General features: G+C 36.0%; 1 protein-coding gene across 4 annotated transcripts in view; it reads right to left on the bottom strand.

The window, feature by feature from the left end:
• Positions 1-966: 966 nt before the first annotated feature.
• LOC135832321 (optomotor-blind protein-like) overlaps positions 967-22646 on the bottom strand; it is a 106887-nt gene continuing 85207 nt past the window's right edge. For all 4 annotated transcript variants that reach the window (XM_065345491.1, XM_065345493.1, XM_065345490.1 and 1 more), the window contains 5 exons: positions 9817-9963; positions 7194-7270; positions 3301-3464; positions 2587-2862; positions 967-2485 (listed from right to left, as the gene is read on the bottom strand). In XM_065345491.1, coding sequence (XP_065201563.1) covers positions 1803-2485; positions 2587-2862; positions 3301-3464; positions 7194-7270; positions 9817-9963 — 1347 coding nt within the window. In that variant the 3' untranslated portion in view covers positions 967-1802. The remainder of the gene's footprint in view (positions 2486-2586; positions 2863-3300; positions 3465-7193; positions 7271-9816; positions 9964-22646) is intronic.

The following is a 22646-nucleotide window of genomic DNA, read 5'->3' as shown; positions in this document are numbered from 1 at the left end:
ATTTTTTTTGCAAATGCTGAATTTTCTTTGTGTGTGTGTGGGGGGGGGGGAGGTTGAATATATACCTACCAAAAACTTTCAAAAACTACATTATAAAAGAATTTTGGACATTGTACATGTATGTACAAATGAAGTTGTATTTTTTCCACGAGAGAAAACACTGAAACGTTCCAATATTTCCAAAATTATTCTTTTTGCCCCCTCCCTCCGCATTTGAGGAAATCTTACACTATAGTACTCGTAGATGCAAATGTATATCCACTTTTTTCTACCCCTCTCCACCCGTTCCGTGCCAAATAAATATTGAATAAAATAATTGGGGCTATATAATATACAGTAGGTGACTACATACCTACCTACCTGTACTTACCCATAAACTTTCTTCCACCACTCCACTAGCTCGTTGTAATTGGGTTCACCATCTTAATGCTTGAACGATTCTGTTATCGATATAAAATATCTATCACGTAACTTTAAAATACTTTCGCTTCTGCTTCCCCCCTCCCCTAAAAAAGTAAGTTCAAAATTGAAACCAAAATTAAGATTTGAACGCGCTGAAAACAGATTGAAGTAGGTACTATACTGCTCATTCCCAGAAGTCAGACGAAGGACGACACATTTTTTAAAAATTTATCTATTCACAATCAGTAGAGCTTATAATTACGAGTATCACTGCCGATCAGGCTTATTTTGAATATTGCTAAAATGTTGTACCATTTGAAAATAAAAACGAATATTTTTTTCTATGAGTAGGTATCTTTTGCTTCATTTTTGCGATATTTTTTAGGTTCAATTGAAGTAGACAGATTCTATCCTTTTATAAACAACATAGAGAACGTCTCATCCTCTTCGCAAGCGCAGCCATTCAACAAAATGACAGTAACATCATGAAAATGATGAAAATTCGTATATTTACGAACAAAAACAAAATAAACCAAAAAAAAAGGAAAAAATACACACTCTAAATAACGAATGAAAAGAATTAAAAAGAATTTATTACATTACGACAAATAACATCTTATTTACTACAGGGTAATCATCTAACGTGGTTTACAAATACATGTTATTGCTATAAAATTCTGTATCGTTTCATTGTATAATGAATCGGATTAAGGTACAAAAAAAACTATTGTACATGTACACAAACAAAAAAAAAACAAAAAAAGGAAAAAAATAAAGAAAAGAAAAAAATACAAAATACAACATTCAACGCGGCGAAATAAAAATTATTCGTTTATTTATTGCGTTATTTCGTAGCATTTTTTTGATTGTCTAAAAAAAACAAAAAAAAAACGCGTGATACAAAAAAACATGATTTTGAGTTTATTTTTTTCAAAAATATTTTCGATGGGAAAATAATCGCGATTGAAATTGCTTCAATTTCAATAAAACGTAGGTAGATAATTTTCTTTGAAAAAAGTTAATGTCGCAGGAAAATTCAATTTAGGCTAATTGACTAACACCAGTTTCGTAGAAACGGTGAATTTTTTCTTTTTAATATAAACGACGATTCATGATTAAAAGGAACTTTTTAAGCTTACACCACTATCTACTTAAAATATATGAAAAAAAGTATACAGTATTCAACGTAATTACACGAATTAAATTTAATATTTGCACTCGGCCGTTTTATTTACAATTTTCAAAAAAGAAATAAAACACGAAAAGAAAAAAAAAGAAAAATAAAGAGGGAGAAAGAAGGAAATAAAAATAAGATATTCAACATCGTGAGCGTAAACAGGCGCGCGAAAAATCGTGAATTATAAATACCTGACTAACGATTATTTCGCGTAGGTAAAATTCTACTTGCTGTTGCCATTGACGTCGTTGCTGCTCACGCTGTTTTCGTCCGAAGGTTTAAAATTAATGAAATTCGACTTGGATTCCAAACCGTTGACCATCTTCTCGATGCTTTTTAGCTCATTGAGAGGCGAATTATTGGACGCGGACGATGATAATTTAGGCGACATGAGTGATTTATCAGACTTGGGAGATACGGATGGAGATTTGACTTTATTGCTCGACTGCAAAGTCGGACTCGACGGACTAGATCCTCTATTCGACAAATTAGGCAGTACCGCGTCGAACGCCGAACCGATCGATGAATTACTGGTCAAGCCGGGCGGTACGATGGGTAGCGAGTAAGGCGCAAATCGATGAGCACCCGATGCCAGAGCGGCAGCTTTCAGATGATGATTCTGCTGCTGCTGGTGGCTGTTTAAGGCGTGGTAAGCGTGACTGAAGAACGGATTCTGAGATGCGAGTGCTAGTTGCGCATTAAATAGTAAACTAGGATTCATACCGGTTGCCGGATGCGTTCCGGCACCGGTTCCGAATAGAGGAGATGAAGAAAGTAAAGGATTAGCGGCGACGCCCGGATACAGTCCGTGCGGATACAGGTACGGTAATAAATTAGGCGGTGGATGTATAGGCGGTCCTACTGATATGTCGGGTGATGGGTAATCGCTCGATGAATGATGTTGACCTAAAGAAAGACAGCAATTGACATATGCACATTAGCGTCATTCGGCAAGCAGATACAATTTACTTACAACTTTAATTTCAACAGGGTAAAGTTGAACTTACCGGAAGGACCAGGGACGCTGGGTGATCGTTCCGGCGTTGCCGACGGAGACGAATGTTTGTAACCAGGATTAGAACTGCTACCGGGACCGGATTCCGAACAGCTACTATCAGGTTCGCTGTCCGGATCGGTGTGTTGTGCTCCGCTTCCCTGAGGAGGAAGTACGAACGGATGAAGTGGATGTTGCATAGCACCAATTCTTCGTCTTATTTCTTCGGCTACGAACGAATCGTTGGCTACTGCTGCCGCCGCCATTGCTGCTGGTAGCGGGAACCAACCTGCAACAATACAAAAAACAAACAACCTTTAATATCGATGTGTGACTAAGAACGATTTTTTTTTTAGGAAATGCCTCCTCTTTGAGGGCCTATTTCTCTCCTCGAAGGGCGCCTCTAAAGCTAAAAATGTTTTCTGGGGACCACTTTCAATTCAAAATGAAGATCTCCACTGAATACGGTCAAAATCCTTTGCTTTTTTTTGCGATCCACCCTAAAATTTCAACTGACAATGCGTTGATGAATTTTCAGGTTTTCTAACAAGCGGAATCTCCCACGGCGGAGTCCCGTAGAATAATTCCCAAAACCTCAAAAAACGAACATGCAGAGACGAAAGAGGAGATGGGGAGAAGAAAATTCAAAACGAAACATTCGCCCAGTATAAGCATAGAAAATCTATATGTATCTATAAGTAGGAATTGTCTTATTGCAAATAATTACCTGGATGTTGAGCTGCCAGATTGTTGGCTGAATGTAACGAATGCAGCGGAGATTCAGGGCTACCGACTACATCTAATAATTTATCATCGTCGTTATCAACGCCTCTCGCACTTTCTGGCCTTTTTTCGTCAGAACTATGCCTTTGGGCTGCTAGTAACGCTTGTCTGTAAATCACATATAAACACATCAATAAAATCCATCTTCTTGTACAACTCAAGTTAATCGAGAATAAGAACTATATCTAACACGAATCATACGAGTATGAACACATAACGTTTTCAGACTACCAATAGGTATCTACGAGCATCGACCGAAAGAACGAGTATAAAGGCACAAGAGAAGAAAAAACCGCCTAATTAACTCGACGCCGCGCCGTAAATACCCTATAGCATTAATAGTTTTCCTTATTTAAATATTCACATAGGTATAAAGGTAGGCAAGGTATACCTACCTACCTATCTAGTATAAATAAGTTACACACAGACACACGACTGATATCTACGGTGAAATTACGACTCTCCGGTATTATAATTTGAACCACCCAGCTAGCTTTTCTCCATGGTCTGGATCTACGGTACGAGTATTTATAAAAGCGAAAAGAAAAGGAAAAAAACTTAACCTAAACAATACGGAAACGTCGAAGACAGGCCAGAATCAATATGAATGTTAAATAGACAATTGAACGGCGGCGGCGTGACAATACAATCCACGTAATCGTGCATTATTACAGAGACAGCAAATTGAACGAGAAAGGTTAACTCTCAGCATTTTCTTATATTGGCCTATGCGACGACCCACAACATACTCGTATACATGCAGGCTGAGGCGATTCAGTATAGGTACGTAGAAGCTCGATCCTGGTATCTTAATTAAACATGAACTAGACGCGTGAATGCGTTAAAGAGCGATTTTTTATACTTAGATACATTATAAATATCGTGACCGCGTGTGCGAGGCTCGCGCCTAGCGCGAATTTCAGACGCGCCTTATAGCTCGAAAATTACTACCAACCGAGCCTGTCATCATTTCACTAACACTCAGTTACCTTACAAAATGTTAAACCGAAAATAAAACCACTGGCCTGTAAAGAACAAATTAAGTCGAGTGAACTCTTATTAAAGGCTTCTGACCTTTAGTAAAACGCCCTTTTTTATACGTCAACCCTTATTTTATCACTCGTCCGAGTCCGTGTTGTATCATTAGTGGCTTTTGGCGGTGAAAAAAAAAGATACAAAATTACCTCTCCGCTCTCGGTACCATTTTTACGAATAGTACACACTATATATACGTATTTTCTCCTTCTCAAGTAATTTATACCTAACTGTCAACACTCCCTCGTTCGCGAATAATTCGTTTAAGGGTTGTTTCTTTTCAACCTTTTTTCGCTTCTTCTTTTTTTTCGCCTCGCTATGTACGCTCGACGCGGCTCTGTACTGTTTTTGTACCACGTAATTATATTCTATCTTTATCTTTTTCGAATTACTAGCTGCAACTTGCTCGTGTGTTTTATGGACCAAGTAATTTCATTACATTGGGTGTTTTATATTGCACATATTACAAAAAGAAGGATCTGAACTGAAAACAACGTGTACCTATGTACTTACCTATACCTATCTATTTGGTAAATTAGCGAAACGATATAACAATTTCTCATACTGATTAGTTGATCTCTGAATGGTTTAAATCGATATTACGTAGTACCTACCTACTTATATAGTTATCTACATCTGAAGAGGAAAATATAAAAATGCTACCTCTCCAGCACTCCAGCAACGAGATTTCAAAATGACCGAGTAACCAGCATATGAAAAAAAGAATCATCCGTGTTTATTTTCTAATGGGCAACACATGAAAATTGAAGTTCGAAAACGAAAGAATTTGCGAGAAAAAGTAAAAAAAATTGAAACACCCAATGACGAAAGTGAGGAAAGACGAAAAAAAGGGAATTTTCATCAACTTGATCAAAAGGACCTGCCCTAACGTAACATAATCTGAGGAATGAAGAAGTTGAATTTTGACGGACAAGAAGTCGTAAAATGTCAGCATTCGATACAATAAAAATATACAAAAAAATAATAATAATAATTATAATAATAACAAACGTGAAAAAATGAATTTCACATCCACGTGTCTTTTGAAAGCGCAAATTTCTCTCAGAGGAGAGCTTAGTTTTTACTTAACTAAGTAAGATTGGGCAATTTTTCCCTGCCTCTTCGCTAACTATACGGATCGAATTTCAAATATTTTTATCGAAATGAAGAAAATTCCTATTTAAAACTCCAATTCTTTTGACTTTTCATTTCGTCACCTCGAAATTTCACTTCGATGATATTATCGATGTAATTTGATGTTTTTCCCGCCACTGAACTATCACAAATCACACTTTCTACAATATGAAACTCTCTCTCGTCAACTCAAGTCGATAAATAGGTACTTTAACAACACAAAGATAACCTAAATTTCCGCCTGTCACGATGACAAATTTTTAATTGTTGTCAAAATAAAATATGTTATATAGGTACCTATGCGAGTAATTTCTCCGAAAGCGATTTTTCACCAATTTCTCAGACGATATACGACCATAATGTATACTCATAAATGGGTAAGTATACCTATATTGTATTGATTAATCGCCATCAACGGAAGCTCCATCTGTGTGAGGAACCACTTAGGTATCCGTTGGTGTATAAATTCGTGCAAACGTTTAATTTAAAAATCATCGTAAAAAAATGAAAACACGCCGCCGTGCCGCGCCGCGCTGCACCGCCGCAGTAACTCGTTCCGAGCCTTCTATAAGTTTTACACTTATAATTAACATATCCGAATGTTTGACGTCCGCGAGTAAGTAATTAGTTGGGAGAACACATTCAGTCATTTACTTATGGGCACCTCACCTACGTAACGTACAATAACGTAGGTCTAGGTACCTAAGGTATATCTTGTTATGATATGGTATATAAAAGAGGTGGAGCAATATACCAATAAGATTAGACTCGAGCTCAAAGATGATGTGGCTAGACCACCCAATATAAAAATCAGAACCGCTTCGGCTTCGTGTTCGTGGCACTATATACACGATGGAATTTTTTTTCGGGGAAAAAGCACCGGTAATATTTCTATAAGTATACATGATCAATGAGAGAGAAGGCGCCATTATACGAGGAAAAATTAATTTTCGAGCACGTATCTATATGTATACTGAAGCTCGAGCGTGTAGAGGTAACCTATCGTCGAAAACTTCATTAATTTCGCGCCACGCCGTTTACATTCGACGTTGTTCGCGCCTTTGTATATGTATATTGGAAACCTTAAACAAGCTAAATCTTTCGTGAGTTGAATAATTTACACGGTTAAGTCAACTTTTGACTGTAAAACCAAACAATTTCTATGGTTGATTTACATTTTCACTTTGAACTTGGGTATACCTAATGGAGAGAGACGAGAGGTGTTTCTACGCTTACAAAGAACGAGATTTACTCGTCTATAGGTACGTACAATGTGTAGGCACAGTGGCCAACCAGTCGATCGCGTTACGTTATTTTTGTCAAGCGAATTAAAGCGTTATACGCTCCACCCAACACCATCCAATCCGACCAACAACCAACAGAAACCAATGAAATGAAAAGTAGATCACCTCCAATCGTATTTTCTATACAATTTATAAGCATAAATTGCATACCGTTGTATCTATTACACATATCCCACAGGTACCTATCAGTAGAGCAGAACCCATGCCATTGATATAAGCAATTTTACCAAATACCTATCTTGTAGATATCTGTCGTGTCTCGTGTTTTTAAATTTTTGAAATGTAAGAACAGAAAAAAATCAACTAAAAAACTTAATAGTATAGGTAAATTAAATTTAGATACGTAGATGATGTGTCAACTTACTTTTTCTCTCTTTTTCCAGCACCAGTGTCTCTGAAACCTTTGGCAAATGGATTATTGTCTATTTTTAGTTGCGTTATCTGTAACATAATTAAGAAAATCGATTAATATTACACCCGACGAAGATGTCTTTTGAATACAAATTCTGAGTATAATTTATCGTCGAGAGTAGATTAGTAGATACTTATAGTCTACAGACTCAACATGAGGAAGGGGGACTTCGGTCCGCTTAGTCTTATTCTTTAAAATGTAAAATGAAGAAGTTTCATGATTGCTGGTATTCATTTTTTTTTTAAATTTGAGTCTACTATTCAGGCATGGGGTTCATTTTCGCTCCCTTGTATTGTATACCATACTACCTATTATCTTCTATGGTCTATGGTCTTTAAATACTGATACATAACATTATCTTCCACACATATTAAATAGCTCTGATAATTCTCGAAAACGCATGAAGAATATAATCAAAATTCTGTGAGAACATTGAGAAGAATGCGAGACAGTTATGAGTGACTTCCCCCACATATAAACCATTAGAATGAAATGATCACATGCCTAAATTTCATTTCTCAAAAAATCGTCTTTTCAGGTTTACAAAACCCAGGCAAATTAATTCATTTTTCCATGTTTTAGTTTGGTAGGTATCTAATTGGAGCTTTGATCATTAGATTTTATTTTCTTTGTGAAGTTTTTCGAAATCTCGTCGAATTTTTCGGGGTTTGTCCCATATTCAGTCCATAATAAAATAATTAATTTAAGACTCAAAAAATTGATTAATTTCGCTTTTTACGTTTCATGTAGCCATTTCAAAGAAATTTTTATCCCTAAATTTACGGGGAAAAAACTCGCTCTTTATGGAGTTATAGATCAAAATTGCACATAGGTAAGTACTTGGACAACAGGCAATTATTCTCAGCAGAGTTGATTTTTTTCGTTAATTACTCAAGTAAGGGTAGAGGCATCCAAATATGGACCACTTTTTTTTGGAGGATTGCCATCTGAAAACTATAGGGGGTAGAAACCTCCACAAAGGCTTAAAATGAATTTCCATCCTTCCACTAACACTGTACAAAACTTCAGGGGCGAATAAGGTCAACATTAAGTATGTTTTTTTTTTTATTGTTGAGTGACGAGTGTCAAAATGACAGTTCGAAATTTTGGACGCCTAATATGGACCACCTATAAAATTTTGAAATAAACATACTTTTACATTTTTCAAAACGTCATATTTATTTGTAGAAATGAACAAAAAACGTATTTTAAGCAGTGCAGGTTAATTTTGAATATTTTTTTTAAATCGTTGAATGACGAGTGTCAAAATGACTGTTCAAAATATTTTGGACGCCTAGTCGCCTAATATGGACCACCTAAAGAATTTCAAAATAAATATATTTTTATGTTTTAAAACATCATATTATTTATTTGTAGAAATTAACAAAAAAAAAGTAGATATTTTAAGCATTCCTTTTTTCAGTGGCTGTAAGAAATGATGAAAATGAGTAAAAAAATTCAATATCACAGGTGGTCCATACTAGCGCACCCCATAAAAAAAACTTTTCACCAAAAATTTCTGTACATACCCTCATTTTTAACAAAAACTGATTACTCCAGCAGAAATTACGTCCTTTTTTGATATTATAAACGTCAATAACACTTAGAAAATTACACTACCTACATATATCTACATTTTAATAAAAGTTGAAAAACACTCTAAAAAAATTTTCTGTGTCTCAAAACAGTTTTTTGTAAATTTCTCAGCGAGTTTTGACTTTACAGTTGTAATTTTTGTCTCATTCGTTTTTTTTTTGGTGAAAAATACATCGGAAAACATTTTTTCCTGACAGATTGCACAAATTACCTAAGAGAACGGGTGCTGACTGCATGCTGGTCCATAATTGGTGCCCTTACCCTTATGGATACCTACCTACTTGATTTTTATTTTTCATTAAAAAAAAAATCCTATTAGGTGTACCGACTTATTTTTTAAATGCTTCTAATTTGACCAAATTCAAAGACAGTTATGTTCAATTTTGAAAAATAAAATTGATGTATACGTATCTACCGTTATTTTTTAGCACCTATACGTATAAGATTCCTATTTGTAAGGGGGAAAGGGGCACACATTTCAATAACGCTCAAGGCGATAACAGCTGGAGCTACATGGAGAAAAATTTACGTAGTATAAAGTGCTATAGTTGTAGTAAATCACCTTCATTTTTGGCATCATAGTTAAAAGAACTATACTTGTAGTTCCTGAAGTACTATACATGTAGTACTCCCAAATCATTTATAGTATTATTTACTATAAGTATATCATTTTTTACTACAAGTATAGTACTTTCAATCGCTACACTTATAGTAAGTTTGACTATAGTGTCACAAATGAAGATAAATTGCTACAATCTGTGGTGCTTTGTACTAGGTACTTATTTTTCTCAGTGTAGTTGATATAAGTATATTAATCATGATTCATGAGATATGAGACCATTTCACAGATTTCAGTAAAAAAACTTATGTTAGGTACGGTACCTCACGAAAAAATTATAAAAATAATTTTATAGCTAATTTACGTACTTATTGATAAATGGTAGGTTACGTTTACTTAATTGAAATAAGATATACAAACCTTTTCATTCTGATATGCAGTAACAGCTATAAATTCGGTTTCTTTAAAAACGTACGTCCTAAATGTAGAATATGGTAACTTTAAAATATCATTTGCTCTCACTAAATGAAATCTCGGTTGGTATTTGTGCATGGAATTTAATATAGTCTGAAACAGAGTAAAAAAAAATACGCGTACATTAAAAACCTTTCCAAATTAGGTCTCGGCATTACACAGTAAAGCAAACAACTAATCACAATATTCAATTTAACTATTACGCTAACTTGAAGCATAGGTAGGTATAATATTCTAAAGAAGAGACAATCAGAAATAAAAACCTAGGTATAAATACGCTTATTAACCTTTGATATCGATCAGACCTACACCATACGAGTACGATTGAGTATTACACGGTAATAAAAATGTGAAAATAGCCACGGTAAGATCGAATAGGTTATAGGACTGGGATGCTTTTAAAATACTACAGCTGTACTACACTCCTACTTACGAGTCCTAATAACGAGCATAAATTTCTCGATTTGAACTTGTCGAAAAATCCATTACAATCACATGTATACCGCGGTAGCAGCTTTAAATAGCTGGCGATTGTAAAATTCGATAATATTGACGCTGACGGTGAATCTTATAACCTGTCACCGGAGCTATATTTTACTTCGGCGAGTGAAACGATGGTTTTTTTTTTTTGAAGATACACGATAGGTAGGCTATATAGGTAGGTATATACATAGGTATAGTAAATACTGTTTAATTAAAAAAGATAAAAGAAATCGATGTCATTACAAACTTAGAAAAGTATATAGGAAACTGATTAATGGTACACCAGCAGTTCGCATCATCGGTCGATTTTTCAATCATTTCTGCACATTAAAAACAAAAAGGCCATAGAACTCCTACGGAGCACGGACTCGACGACAAAACTGGCGACAAAAGCGGTGAAGTTTTACGAGTAGGTATTTCGTATTTCTTTTGGTCAGCAGCTGAGCAGCTGGACCATTCGGTTCACCTGATAATGTTTTTAAATCCTCAACACGTGCCATTGGTATTTCCTCGCGAGACGCTTATCAGATTTAACTACGTCAACGGTCATTGAAAAAGACAACGCAACAGCACCCGCAGGTGTAGCACTGCTACTCTGTACCCTTTCCTATAAGCTCTTGGTGACTAGGTATAGGTAGGTATAAAAACAAAAACAAGACAAAATGATTATTCTGCGGCGTCACGGCACATTCGTCATATAATTTACGAGCTCGGTTTAGTACGTACGTACATACGAATGCGGCGTTAACTCGACGTTGTAAGCTTTAATGTCTTTGACACTTCATTTGCAAGTTAAGTGTCACCGTAAGCATGCGATCATGAGGCGAAAAATAAAAAATACCACCGTTTAGACCGCTATAAAACTCTTTTGCCGTAATTAACGTTTTGGAGAACGGATGTTACACTTTTCCAGCTGCCGATCGCGCCATTATCTGGTTATAGTATCGACTTTTTTTTTTTGGATTTGGATGTACACCTACATTTATGTGGATGAGCGAGAGCATAGGTAAAAAATTGAAAAAAATTGAACGTCGCTCAATCTCAGCTAACGTTATCGTAAAATATACAGTTTAGGTAATCGTCGCGAAGAAATCTTTATTAATGAATTTATAACTGTTCAACTTCACGGTGGGCGCTTCCCGAACCATTCAATGTTGACGAGAAATTAATACCGATTTAATAGCTACTGGTTTCCCTCATCACCGTCATCATCTCATCTCATCTACATTTCAGCACCGGTAGCATTGGGAAATTTTTTTATCAATGTGGTCGATATAAAAGAATTCGTAAATTACCGTTTAGCGGTATATTAAGTCTAAAAAAGCACGTAGGTATTTTTATTCAAAAAAAAAAAAAAAAAAAAAAAAAAGGCAAAACCGATCTTATCCCAAAACGCTGTGATCCTCATCGCACTCTATAATGTACATACAGTGTGACACGCAAATCAAACTCAATCAGAATAGTTATTAAACTAATGCGAGATAATGAGATCGTTTTATCTGTGTTGTGTTTCATACGCCGAGTGCCGAGAGCTTTCGAAATTAATCTCAACAATTCAGATTTTGGTAGGTATCATATATTGGGTGTTCACAAAACAATAAAATAAACCGGTAGAAATTTAGGAGGAAACTAAGTAGGTATTCATTTTGATTTGAAAAATGCAGTTTAAAGTACCGGTAAATTAAGTAAGAAATTATTCCTTGAATCTGGTTCAATGATACTCGACTATACGGTTTCCAATGACTTTTTGGAATGATCCCTCAAAATAAAATCGCAACACAGATACGATCAAATTTTAAGTTTTGTCCACTCGAAAAACAACCAGATAAACTTTTGAGTCACACTGTACCATACTACCATATACCATTTCTATACAAGCTACAGCTAATGATATGTAGGTACGTAACAGTGAATAAACACGTTCAACATTTGGTGTGTGTAGGGAAAATTTAAATGTGACGATTTGAAAAAAAACACGTGTTCGGATTCGAGTACCAATGAATTTTTCTAACACCAGTTCGAGAATTACGATCTATTGGAAATATTTTCTTCAAAAACCTTGATAGGTACCTATACAAAGATCCAATTCTCACAAAAACTGGAAAGTGTGCACGTGAAAAGATATTTGGTGCACAATGATTAGTCGATCAGTTTGTGTAGTCGTCGTACTAAGCAGCATTCCAGTGTAAGTTATCTCATTAAGGAACTAATATTGACTTTGAATATCTACGTATAAGCTTAGGCCTACATCTACGTTGAGAATGCTTCAACGTCGAATTCATTAATTAAAATCTACCAGTCGATATTTGTCATCAAAGACGCGGCAACAAGATCGTAGATTAAATTAGTTTCGTATGTACTTAATCCAATACTCGGTCGATAAATTCATCGTGAGGGAAGGTGCAGATGAATTTAGCACTTCGTTGATTTCAAAATTAGCAAAAAGTGTGAACGAAAAATTTTTATTCATGAGCCGAATGCAAATTAATATTATTCATTAACCTTCAAATTCAAACATAAGATAAAAGAAGGCTACATCTAGGCTTTTTATTATTTCGTTGACGATATTTTATTAGCTGAAATGTGCAAAATTTTCTTTCAAATACATACACCCAACAGTTCGGCAGCTATTGCCTGACATATCATTATAAATCATTATTAACTAGATAATTAAGTTTATCAACTTTCAACATCAAGCTTTCAACATATACAGATATCTCATTAACAGATATTCGATCTGATGTATTAATTACTTCCTTGTTTCCTAAAATTAGTATATACTTGGTAGGTATTACTAGGTACCTATCAATTCTAACATGTTATTTTTTTCGCATTCACTCATCAGCTGCAATACACAAAACACGATTGCAATATGTGCGATAATTCGCCGGTAGCTGATATACCCTTGGTCTTTACACATAGAGTATAGAAATAGGTACTTACGAGTAAACATGTGTTATGGTAGTAGGCGGAGATCTAATATTGTGGAAAGCTTCTGTGCGATATCTATCCACCTCCGCGCTTTTTCCCCTCTTAATTATACAAATCGCAATAATGTTATATGGAGCGGAAAAAGTCACATATAGTTGTTGAAACGTTTCAATATATGCCGAAGCCTTTTTTTTTGGTCTCGGTGCGGCCAAAGCAATTATATATGTAGAATGGGATGAGTATAAATTTCTACGAAAGTTTTCAGCATAGTATAGCTACTTGGAAGTGTTTTGGTGCTATTACAGAAGCACTTAATCTAATTATTCGAATTACAAAAAATTATACTCCTGTTTATTTTTTTTATGAACGTTTATCAGTATTAGTCATCATTAACACGAATGAAATATTGCTTGATTTCCTATTTTAAATTCCAGAGATCATAGGGGTATCAGAAAAGATCAACGCATAGAAATATATCTAGTAATTAAGTTACACATAAATTCAACATTATACTTAGTTCGATTAAATTATATTCGTGTAGATATCAAATATTTTGAATTTTGATCAAAGAATATATCTAAAAACTTCACAATAAAAGCCCCAAGAACAAATTTTACTCAAGATCAGCAATCCGCGTTCATTCTTTTAATGTTCTCATCTTCTAAGTATTTTTTTGGGGCAAATTTTACTCCAAAAAACGTACAGTTTAGTTTAGATAGTTTAAAAATGCACAACCTCATTTTCAAGATATTTAAAATTTCAAGAGATTCGTATTTTTCTTTTCCTCCCTTCCTTCACCTCTTGTGGTGGCTCCTTGATATTCTAAGCAGATGAAATCCCCAAATTTTGTTCTTTAAGCAACCTGAAATCTGCATTCGTTGAAACTATATGTAAGGTAATCCACCTCAGAAAGACAAAACTGGTGTGTTGGCTGTGTGAGCTTCGATATAATCCCAAAGGGTGGTGTCTAGACGTCTTATAAAGCACAACCTAGCAAACCTATTTCTACTCTCGTCTACTATAAATCTCACACCACACCAGCAGTTATCACCTTGTCAATTAAGTGCTACCACGGTGACCAGACAAGCATCTAAACAAAAAAAATTCCCCCAAAATTCAGCCGCACAATAAATCATTTTATGTCGGAAATAAAAATTTTATTCGGATGCGCCGCGCCGGGGTGCGCTGATGTCGAGATGGACGATCGTAAATTAAGCGCCGCCGTTTGCGTCGTAAAAAAGTTTAAGTATAACGATGGAAATCGATCACGATTCGCGATAATTAATCCGCACCTTCGTCCGTTCCAATAATCGTGATAAATTTACTAATTTTTTATCCAGCTTTTTATTAAGAAGACCGTGACGACAATGAGTATACACAGCAAAGAGCGAACATTGACTGTTATTACCGAGTAATTTATCGTTTAACGAATTAACGCTTTTATCGGCCAAAGAACTGGTTTTGTTTGGGATTCGGTCGATTTCATTTATATACCATCTCAAAACGTTCGAGATGACGCCACTTTAACAAATAAATAATAATAAAGAAAAGAAAAAAAACCTTTGGTCGAAGGAGAGAAAACCAATGTACGATGAATTGACATCGTGTTATCGTCTTTTTTGGCGAAGAAGGGGTTTCAGTTTCCTTAATAATGACCAATTAATTTCGTAGTCACTTGCTTGAATCGAAATTTGACGATCGTGAAAATTTATGACGCCAGGTGAACCTCGCGAGCTGGAATTGCGATGATTTTTTTCTGTTTTTTAAACCACAAAGTATCCTAGGTAGATTCTCACAAATCATTAAGAACGTTATTCAAACATAGAAAAGGTCAAAAGAATACCCATTTTATGGTAACTTACACAAGTAGGTACACACAATATGCATTGTTCGCTGAATTATAACAACCCATTGAGCTTTTTAATCGTCGAAATATGTAAAATAGAATAAATATTGCAGACATATTACGAAATATTACAGGTGTATAGGGTATCAGAATAGACAGGTAAGCATCTAATTAAAAATCGAGACGTGATTTACGTAAACGATTTCCTCCCAGTGTCCATTACACTTAGGATGCGTCAACTCGTATGTAAGTTAGGTATGCATTGTGTTGCAGTAATACTAAAGTACTTATACCTATACGTAAAATTCACGATGATCATTTCTTGAAATTACGGTTAATTGGTCCAAAAAACAGCGACAAGTCGTTTATTATCAACACATACGTGCCGAGGTACCAACCTAATTATCTTTACGCGCTCGTTTTATACTTATGGCTGCGTCTATATTAAAAGCTTATTACCATACCGCGCCAGCGCCAACGATTAAAAATGTAATTCCGAGAAACGTCTCTCGACGTGTCGCCGACATGGCACAAGGCTCAGTGGCGCATCCATCTCCGGCGTTAAGCTCTCATTACGTAAAAAAAAATCGACGCATAAAATCCTGGTAGGTGGTACTTTGCAAGGTAAGTACGTATTTACGTAAAATGCAACCGAGGAACTAAAACAAACAGCTCAGATTCGAGGAATTTTTTCGAGTTGAAATTTATACAAGATGTGCCATCAAATGTCAACGATTGAAGCCAGAAAGGGGCGGTAGTGTTATTGAAAGTCAAATGAACACGAAGCATTTTAAATTTGTGAAAATTATCTCAGAATTCCGAAATCTCACCCTAGGTAGGTAGATTACTTCTGTTATAGGACAGAAATTACTAGCTACGCTAATCAGCCCATTTTGTAGGTATCATTTCCTGCTACATTAAATTGGTACTGGCAACACTGGATTTGAAATTTTAATAGCTGCGAATAATCAGATAAGAATTTGTACTTCGATGAAAAAAATTGACAACGAAATTTTATTCACCCATTTCCCATTAACAAAATCCTTCTATAATTTCAGATCAATCGCAGTGCTTTTTTAATTTGAAAAAATTTGTATTTCTCTTTAAAACCCAACTAATCCTTCAAACCGGCAAGGTTGAAATCGATGGGTATTTCCTTTTGCAGTGAAATTGAAATCGAGGAAAAATACATAAGTGTATAAATGAACAGAGTAGTACATACATGTATCGGCAACTAGTTTTGGTATTAAAGTAATATTTTTAGTACCTACAAGCATATAAAATGTTTCGGCGGACAAACGTCATGCAAAATAAATATGAAATTAAAATGAAGAACCAGTTCAACATGGGCGTAATACCCTTTAATAAAAAATTCACCGAATACATAATATAATACAAACACAACACTCGTATTTTACGTTTGTAAAATTTTCCTAGCTCCGAAAAAAGGGCGGCGAGCTAACTTTGCTAATTAACCGCTCAAAAAAAATCTCACGACTGCACTTATTCTGATAAACCAATGAGAGAACTGGTTATTTAGCTGTAAGTATCGATAAAAAACCAAAATTTATCTTAATGTTCGCCAAGTATTGTGCTCACTGCTCATAATAATCAAACTGTCGCAGACTGATCCGTTATTCTTAATACTCGTGCAGATAAAATAACAAAAAGAAGAAGTGAAATAAACGAGAAAAAATTAACGAAAAACCATTTAAAACTGATGTAGGATGTGGGAGTGTGAAATGAGAAGCCCAGAATTGAGCTTATATACACGCATTTATAAACGAGCCGAATCTTCCATTGAAGAAGATCCAATTATCGTTATGATAGTTATCGTCGCCACCACCACCGCCGCTGCTGTCGAGCGAAGTGAAGAACGCGTGTCAACCACACGATATGGCAAGCTACCTGCTTCGATTAAGAAACGGTAATTATTGTATTAATTAATTAACCCGCGTATCGTGTATTAAATGAGTAAAACGTCGTTTTTGGCTGCCGAATCGATTATTTTATATCTACGTCAAATTAGGCGACGACGATGCGACCTAAGCGTGAATCGAGTGTCGTATACGTCTCTGAAAAAATGTTCGTACTAATTGAACCTCATATGTTGATAATTTTATGAGGTTGGGTAACCTGCAGGTATATGACGAGAGATTTTTTTTGGAGGCGTATTAACATGTACGATATAGTTTTTTAATTCCCTCGTTCCATTTGTGATTGTGATTGCAGTGTTACCAAGTTCGAAAATATGACGATGAGCGGAAATTCTTGTATAATTTTATTTTTTATCACCTGAAACTATACCAAAATAGAAGAAGAAACGCATTTCGTTCGAAATACAGTCGTGATATTCAAGTAGCAACCAGGTCACAAATAGTTACCCACCTATAGGTAGATGTGGGTTGTGGTTGTAATTCAACGCAGGCCAATTCAACGAAAATCGATGAGATATCTTTGCTGATAAAATGTTTTATTTGAAAAATTTGAACAATATTTTGTATCTGAGTGTTCAAACGAGAAAGACTACATTGAAATTGATTAGATTCAAAATATTATGCAAACGGTGTTTTTTCACTTTTCCACGTTCAAAAAAAAAAAAAAAATAACAGGGTCGCGATAAGTAAAATAATTTTTTAATCGCCAGCAGATCACCATTAAAAAAAATTGTCCTCCCCAAAACGTTCAAAAATAAAAATTAAAATTAAAAAAAAACCAATCGCAAAATTCGGATTAAATTCCATCATGTTTTCATTCGACAAAAATCATCAGTTGCGACGGAAGGTGAAACGAGCGGTACAATTTATAATACGCTACAACACGTTAATAAAATTGCATACCCTAAACGCCTCAAATCTGATACCAACGATATTCCGTAGACTGTGTCTGTCTGCGTACGAGCCCGTTAGTAAAGTTACCCACTCTCATCGATAGCACCTAACTTTACACCTCTCTCGCTGTTCTAGCTCGACAGATAGACGATTTAATTTAGCAGTTGTTGGATTAAAATATGAATTACATTCGGAAGCACTACATCTGCATACGTACACCCATGAGACGAAATATGCAGCGAAGTAAGAAAGTTACATATTTCTACTTATTACTTTGTAAGATTATGCCATCAGAGTGTCAAATGCTTCCTTAATAATTAACGATAATTGACGTTAACGGCTCTCGTATGGTAAACGATCGAAGTAAATCAACTTTTGTACGTGTATACTCGACACTCGCACTTGTACTTGCGCGCATACCACAAACCCGATTCTTTTCTACCACAAAAAAATTTCGAATAAGATATTTTTTTTTCTCGAAATGAAAAAAAAAATCAACGATATTAAACGTCAGCATGCGGTAAGTGTAATTATGTAAATTAATAATTAAATCGTTGACGAGCGATGCATTTGATTTGCATAATTATCAAGGCGTGCAAACTACACGCACTAATTTATAAAACATTTTATCGTCCGACGTCGCTCGTCGTCGTTCGCCAACACAACCGATTTCCTAACACGGCTGAGTATATAATTGCAATTAACAAAAGAAAAATAAATTAACGCTTTAATCAGTGCAGTTTCCGTATTAGATTCTGTCATCACTCTTAGTGCATATTCGTACACATAGTCGTGGTACGCTTATTAACGTCGATAAATTTTCTTACAACAAAAATTGAGTTTCCGTTTTCTCCTCGGATTCGGGTTGGTACTAAATCTTGTAATTTATTACGAAGCGAATAATTTGCCTAAAATTGACGCTGACGGATGGGAAATTGAGGGAAAATTCTCTCTTCATTCGGGTTTATGTTTGATAAGTGAACTACTTTTGACTTGACGTGGACTAAAATTACGAGTAACTCGAGCTTTTATATGGCGAGAAGAATATGTGAAAATGATTTCAGGACCATTAAAAGTGTTGAAATTCTCATTGAAAAATGGACCGGAGGAGGAAGGGATTACTATACTTACCTACAAACTAAATAAAGTAACCCAGCAATGCTATTCACATAAAAAAGTATTAGTCCACATTTTGAAGTCAAAAATAATTCCTTGGTTGATAAACCAATTTCGACCCATCGACCCTCCTCGCCATTTCCTTTTCTCGATCCAGAAGAATTTCACTTTTCTCCCGCCAATTTGAAACTGTAAATCTAGAGTACGCAAACCTATTATTTTTAGCAAGTAAAACCAGTCAGTCGTATTGGACATCCCATCAATTGATAAAATTCCCTTCCCCGAAAATTCAGCACTGTATGGGATTTAAAATGTTTATTTTTATTGCAGTTTTTTCTTTGAAGGACAATAACAATTTAATGAAGGCTATTGATTATGACGAAACCAACTACAATGTTTCTGAAAGCTCAAAATGATATATGTACTTAGTAGGTATAGGTTCAAATTTTAAGCTTTTTAGAGTTTAAGAACTCAAATAAAAATCACATCGATAGATAACTAGAAAGCTTTGATAAAAAAATTGAGGTTGTATAGAGGGTGAACACTGAACAGTAGATGTTTTTTCGTACCTGAAGCACTTATGGGCTCACACAATATTTTGTGCAATTTTAATTTGAAATTTTTTTTGAAAAATCAATTCTTCAAGCTTCGAGCTTTAATAACTCAAAAACTTGAATGAGCATAGGTATAGATCTTTGAGGTATGAAAAACAGTTCTCCAGGAAAAATTAAGAATTTGCACTCGTAATTTTTCTCCTAAAATTTTCTAGTCCCAACATCTTTACTCTTTTGTTCATTTTTAAAATTTCAAGTTCTGATTTTTTCGCTGCAAAACCTGGCTAGATGAAAACAATTATTAAATTTTATTGCGATTCTGCGTTTTGCCAGGGTTACGGTTTAAGGCAGGCCTGAAATTTCCAAAAGTTGAGCTAGATGATCGTTTTGCCGGTCGCTTTTCACACAACAACACAATGATGTATGTTAAACGGAAACGCTTATAAATAAAGACATATCGTAAAGATCAACGTATGGAAATAACGGTCTAGCTTTTGTTTCGTAACTGCCGATGCGTTCAGATAACTAAATACGCTTAAAATTGTCGGTTTTTCTGCATGGAAAAAAATACCGTGTAGATACATGATCGAGATAGGTGAGAGGTGCGAGGCGCTGCGAAGGTGTAGAACTGCGGAGGTCCGCTTCTGCTGCCGCTCGACGACTGCGAGAATAAAATACGACTACGTGAATGTGAATGTGGATGTGGATGTGGAAAACGATGGAAATGAAGTGGATGTCCGTCGACTGGATACTGGACGAATTCGAATTCGCCATCGAGTCTCGTAAATTATGCGTCGTATAGTCGAGGTATCCACAGAGGCGAGCATCGAGTCAGCAGCTGCATCGAATTAAATAATTTTAACCATCGCATCGTATGGTTTTCTTCAGTTGGTCTCCTCGGTGGCGACAGCGACAGCGAGCGGCGCGGCGCGGCGGCGGCGTTTTAGTAGTACCTCTACCTATATGTATAGTATTTTTCTAGACTCTCGCACATACAGTACGCTTGCACGCCTCATTCATCGTCTAAATCACGTTCTAGAGTCTCTAATACCTACGATTTGTTTACCGGAGATGTACGTGTTTAACTCGGTTAACAAGTTACAAACTTGTTTTCTCAAAGTGTCAACTATGTAGGCAAAATAGTATTAGAATAAGAAAAACGTACCTATGTAGTGCCTACCATACAGACCTACGCATAAGAACATACGTAACGTACATACTACATATGTATGTATACCATGTAGATAGTTATTACACATCGACTCGAGCCGAGCCATCTATGTAGGTACTTGGACGTATTTCGGGGTCGATGCGGCGTCTGAGAAAAGAAGATCGATGCGCCAGCGGAAATGTAAACAAAAACAAAAAAAAAAAGAACGCCTCGACCGACCAAACAGCCTAGCTGTCGAGTAAAAATGGTCACGAGCTTTTTAGCGATTACGTGAGAGCGTCTCATTAACGCAACTCGATCACGATGGATAGGCAACCAGCACGTCGCGCCGCGCCGTGTATACGGATATTTTTAGGGCGTACATTCTGCAACTTATTGTACGTCTTTGCGTATACGCGTTGTATTCGACATTTATTTAAAGGGGTTGTACTCGTACAATGGTTCTGCGCCACCACACATATACCTACGTGCATCATTCCGCAGACACGGCGACGAATATTAGGACAAAAGGTGCCTCCAACCTCAGCGTCGCGTCGCGTCGCGCTTCTGTCAAACTCGACAAATACGAGTATCCGCTGCTCAACCCTTTTCGACGTGTAATTTCGAATCGACCTCGTCCTTAATACGATATAATATTATATTTGGACGTATGCTTGACAACGAGATCGACGACGCGACGCTTTTACTCGTCGTAGTGCGGTAAACACACAAAAAAAATTGGATCGCATTGTCCACTAATGACAAGTGAATTAACCCGTGTCCAACGATGTCCGCGATTACCGAAGAGATAAATCCGCCCCGCGAAACGCGATGATACCTCGACGCTGCTCGCGACTCGATTTAATCAAATTGTACACCATATTATAACACGCCACCGCCGATGAAATTACCTCAAAATTACCAGCTACCCTTCGACTTGTTATGACGTTTTTATTTGTAAATAAATTACGCTGATCGTTGTACCGATCGCGACAGCTAAATCTATATGATACCGCGAGTGACGTTTCCGTCTACTCGTACGTTGCATATCTCTCATTTGACAAGTTTTCTCGCGTGTCATTTGAACAAATCGCACGGTTATTAATTTGTTTCACTGTCCGTGGGTATTCGAGCTACGAATTTCTTTCCAGCAGAGTTGAAGAAATTTGCAGATGATATCGGTGGCAAAATTTATGCGAAGCCTAATAAAAGTATTGCCGGGCGTTCTAAAAGAGAAAATTGCAAACATACTACCTACACTGGTCAAAAATATGCATTTTTCTGTTTTTGGTGAATTTTGAAAATCAAAATTTTCCCAAATCGACCAAGGAATTGTTTTAGAGCCTCCAGAAGTTTCATCAAAAATTTACTCAATGAAGTTGAAAAACTGAAATTTGCTATTCATGTACTCACCTTTTAATTTCAACATTCTGTTGCCTGTCCATATGAAGTCCAATTTCACTATATTCATTGGTCGGAGGGAGGCGCGGATCGTTCAAAAAACCAATTGAGGAGGGGTTGTAACGGAACGAAATTTTAGTACACTGAGGTAAACCTCAAACCCTCTATATGCGGACGTTCGTTGTACGAAGCTGTAAATTATTTTGCTCGAAATTCGCTATAGCATTTCCACTTCTAGGTACCTTACACGAGCTTCTCTTTTAGAATGGAGTGTGTGAGTTTCTCTCGATGTAAAAGTAGAGTATAATCGAAAACGTGCTCGCGATTGCAAGTTTTTGGTAAATTGATAAGATTCGTACACTATAGGTACGTCAATTTTATAGAGAGCATGGCATGTACTCGTATTCGTAATCGTATTTCGTACTCGTATGTGTACGCTGTACGTTGCCGGTAACATGACGTTT

The sequence above is a fragment of the Planococcus citri genome, chromosome 1 (assembly GCF_950023065.1).
Source record: "Planococcus citri chromosome 1, ihPlaCitr1.1, whole genome shotgun sequence".
Taxonomy (NCBI): domain Eukaryota; kingdom Metazoa; phylum Arthropoda; class Insecta; order Hemiptera; family Pseudococcidae; genus Planococcus; species Planococcus citri.
The sequence above is the reverse complement of the archived record's forward strand: the minus strand, read 5'-3'. Positions and strand labels throughout refer to the sequence as shown.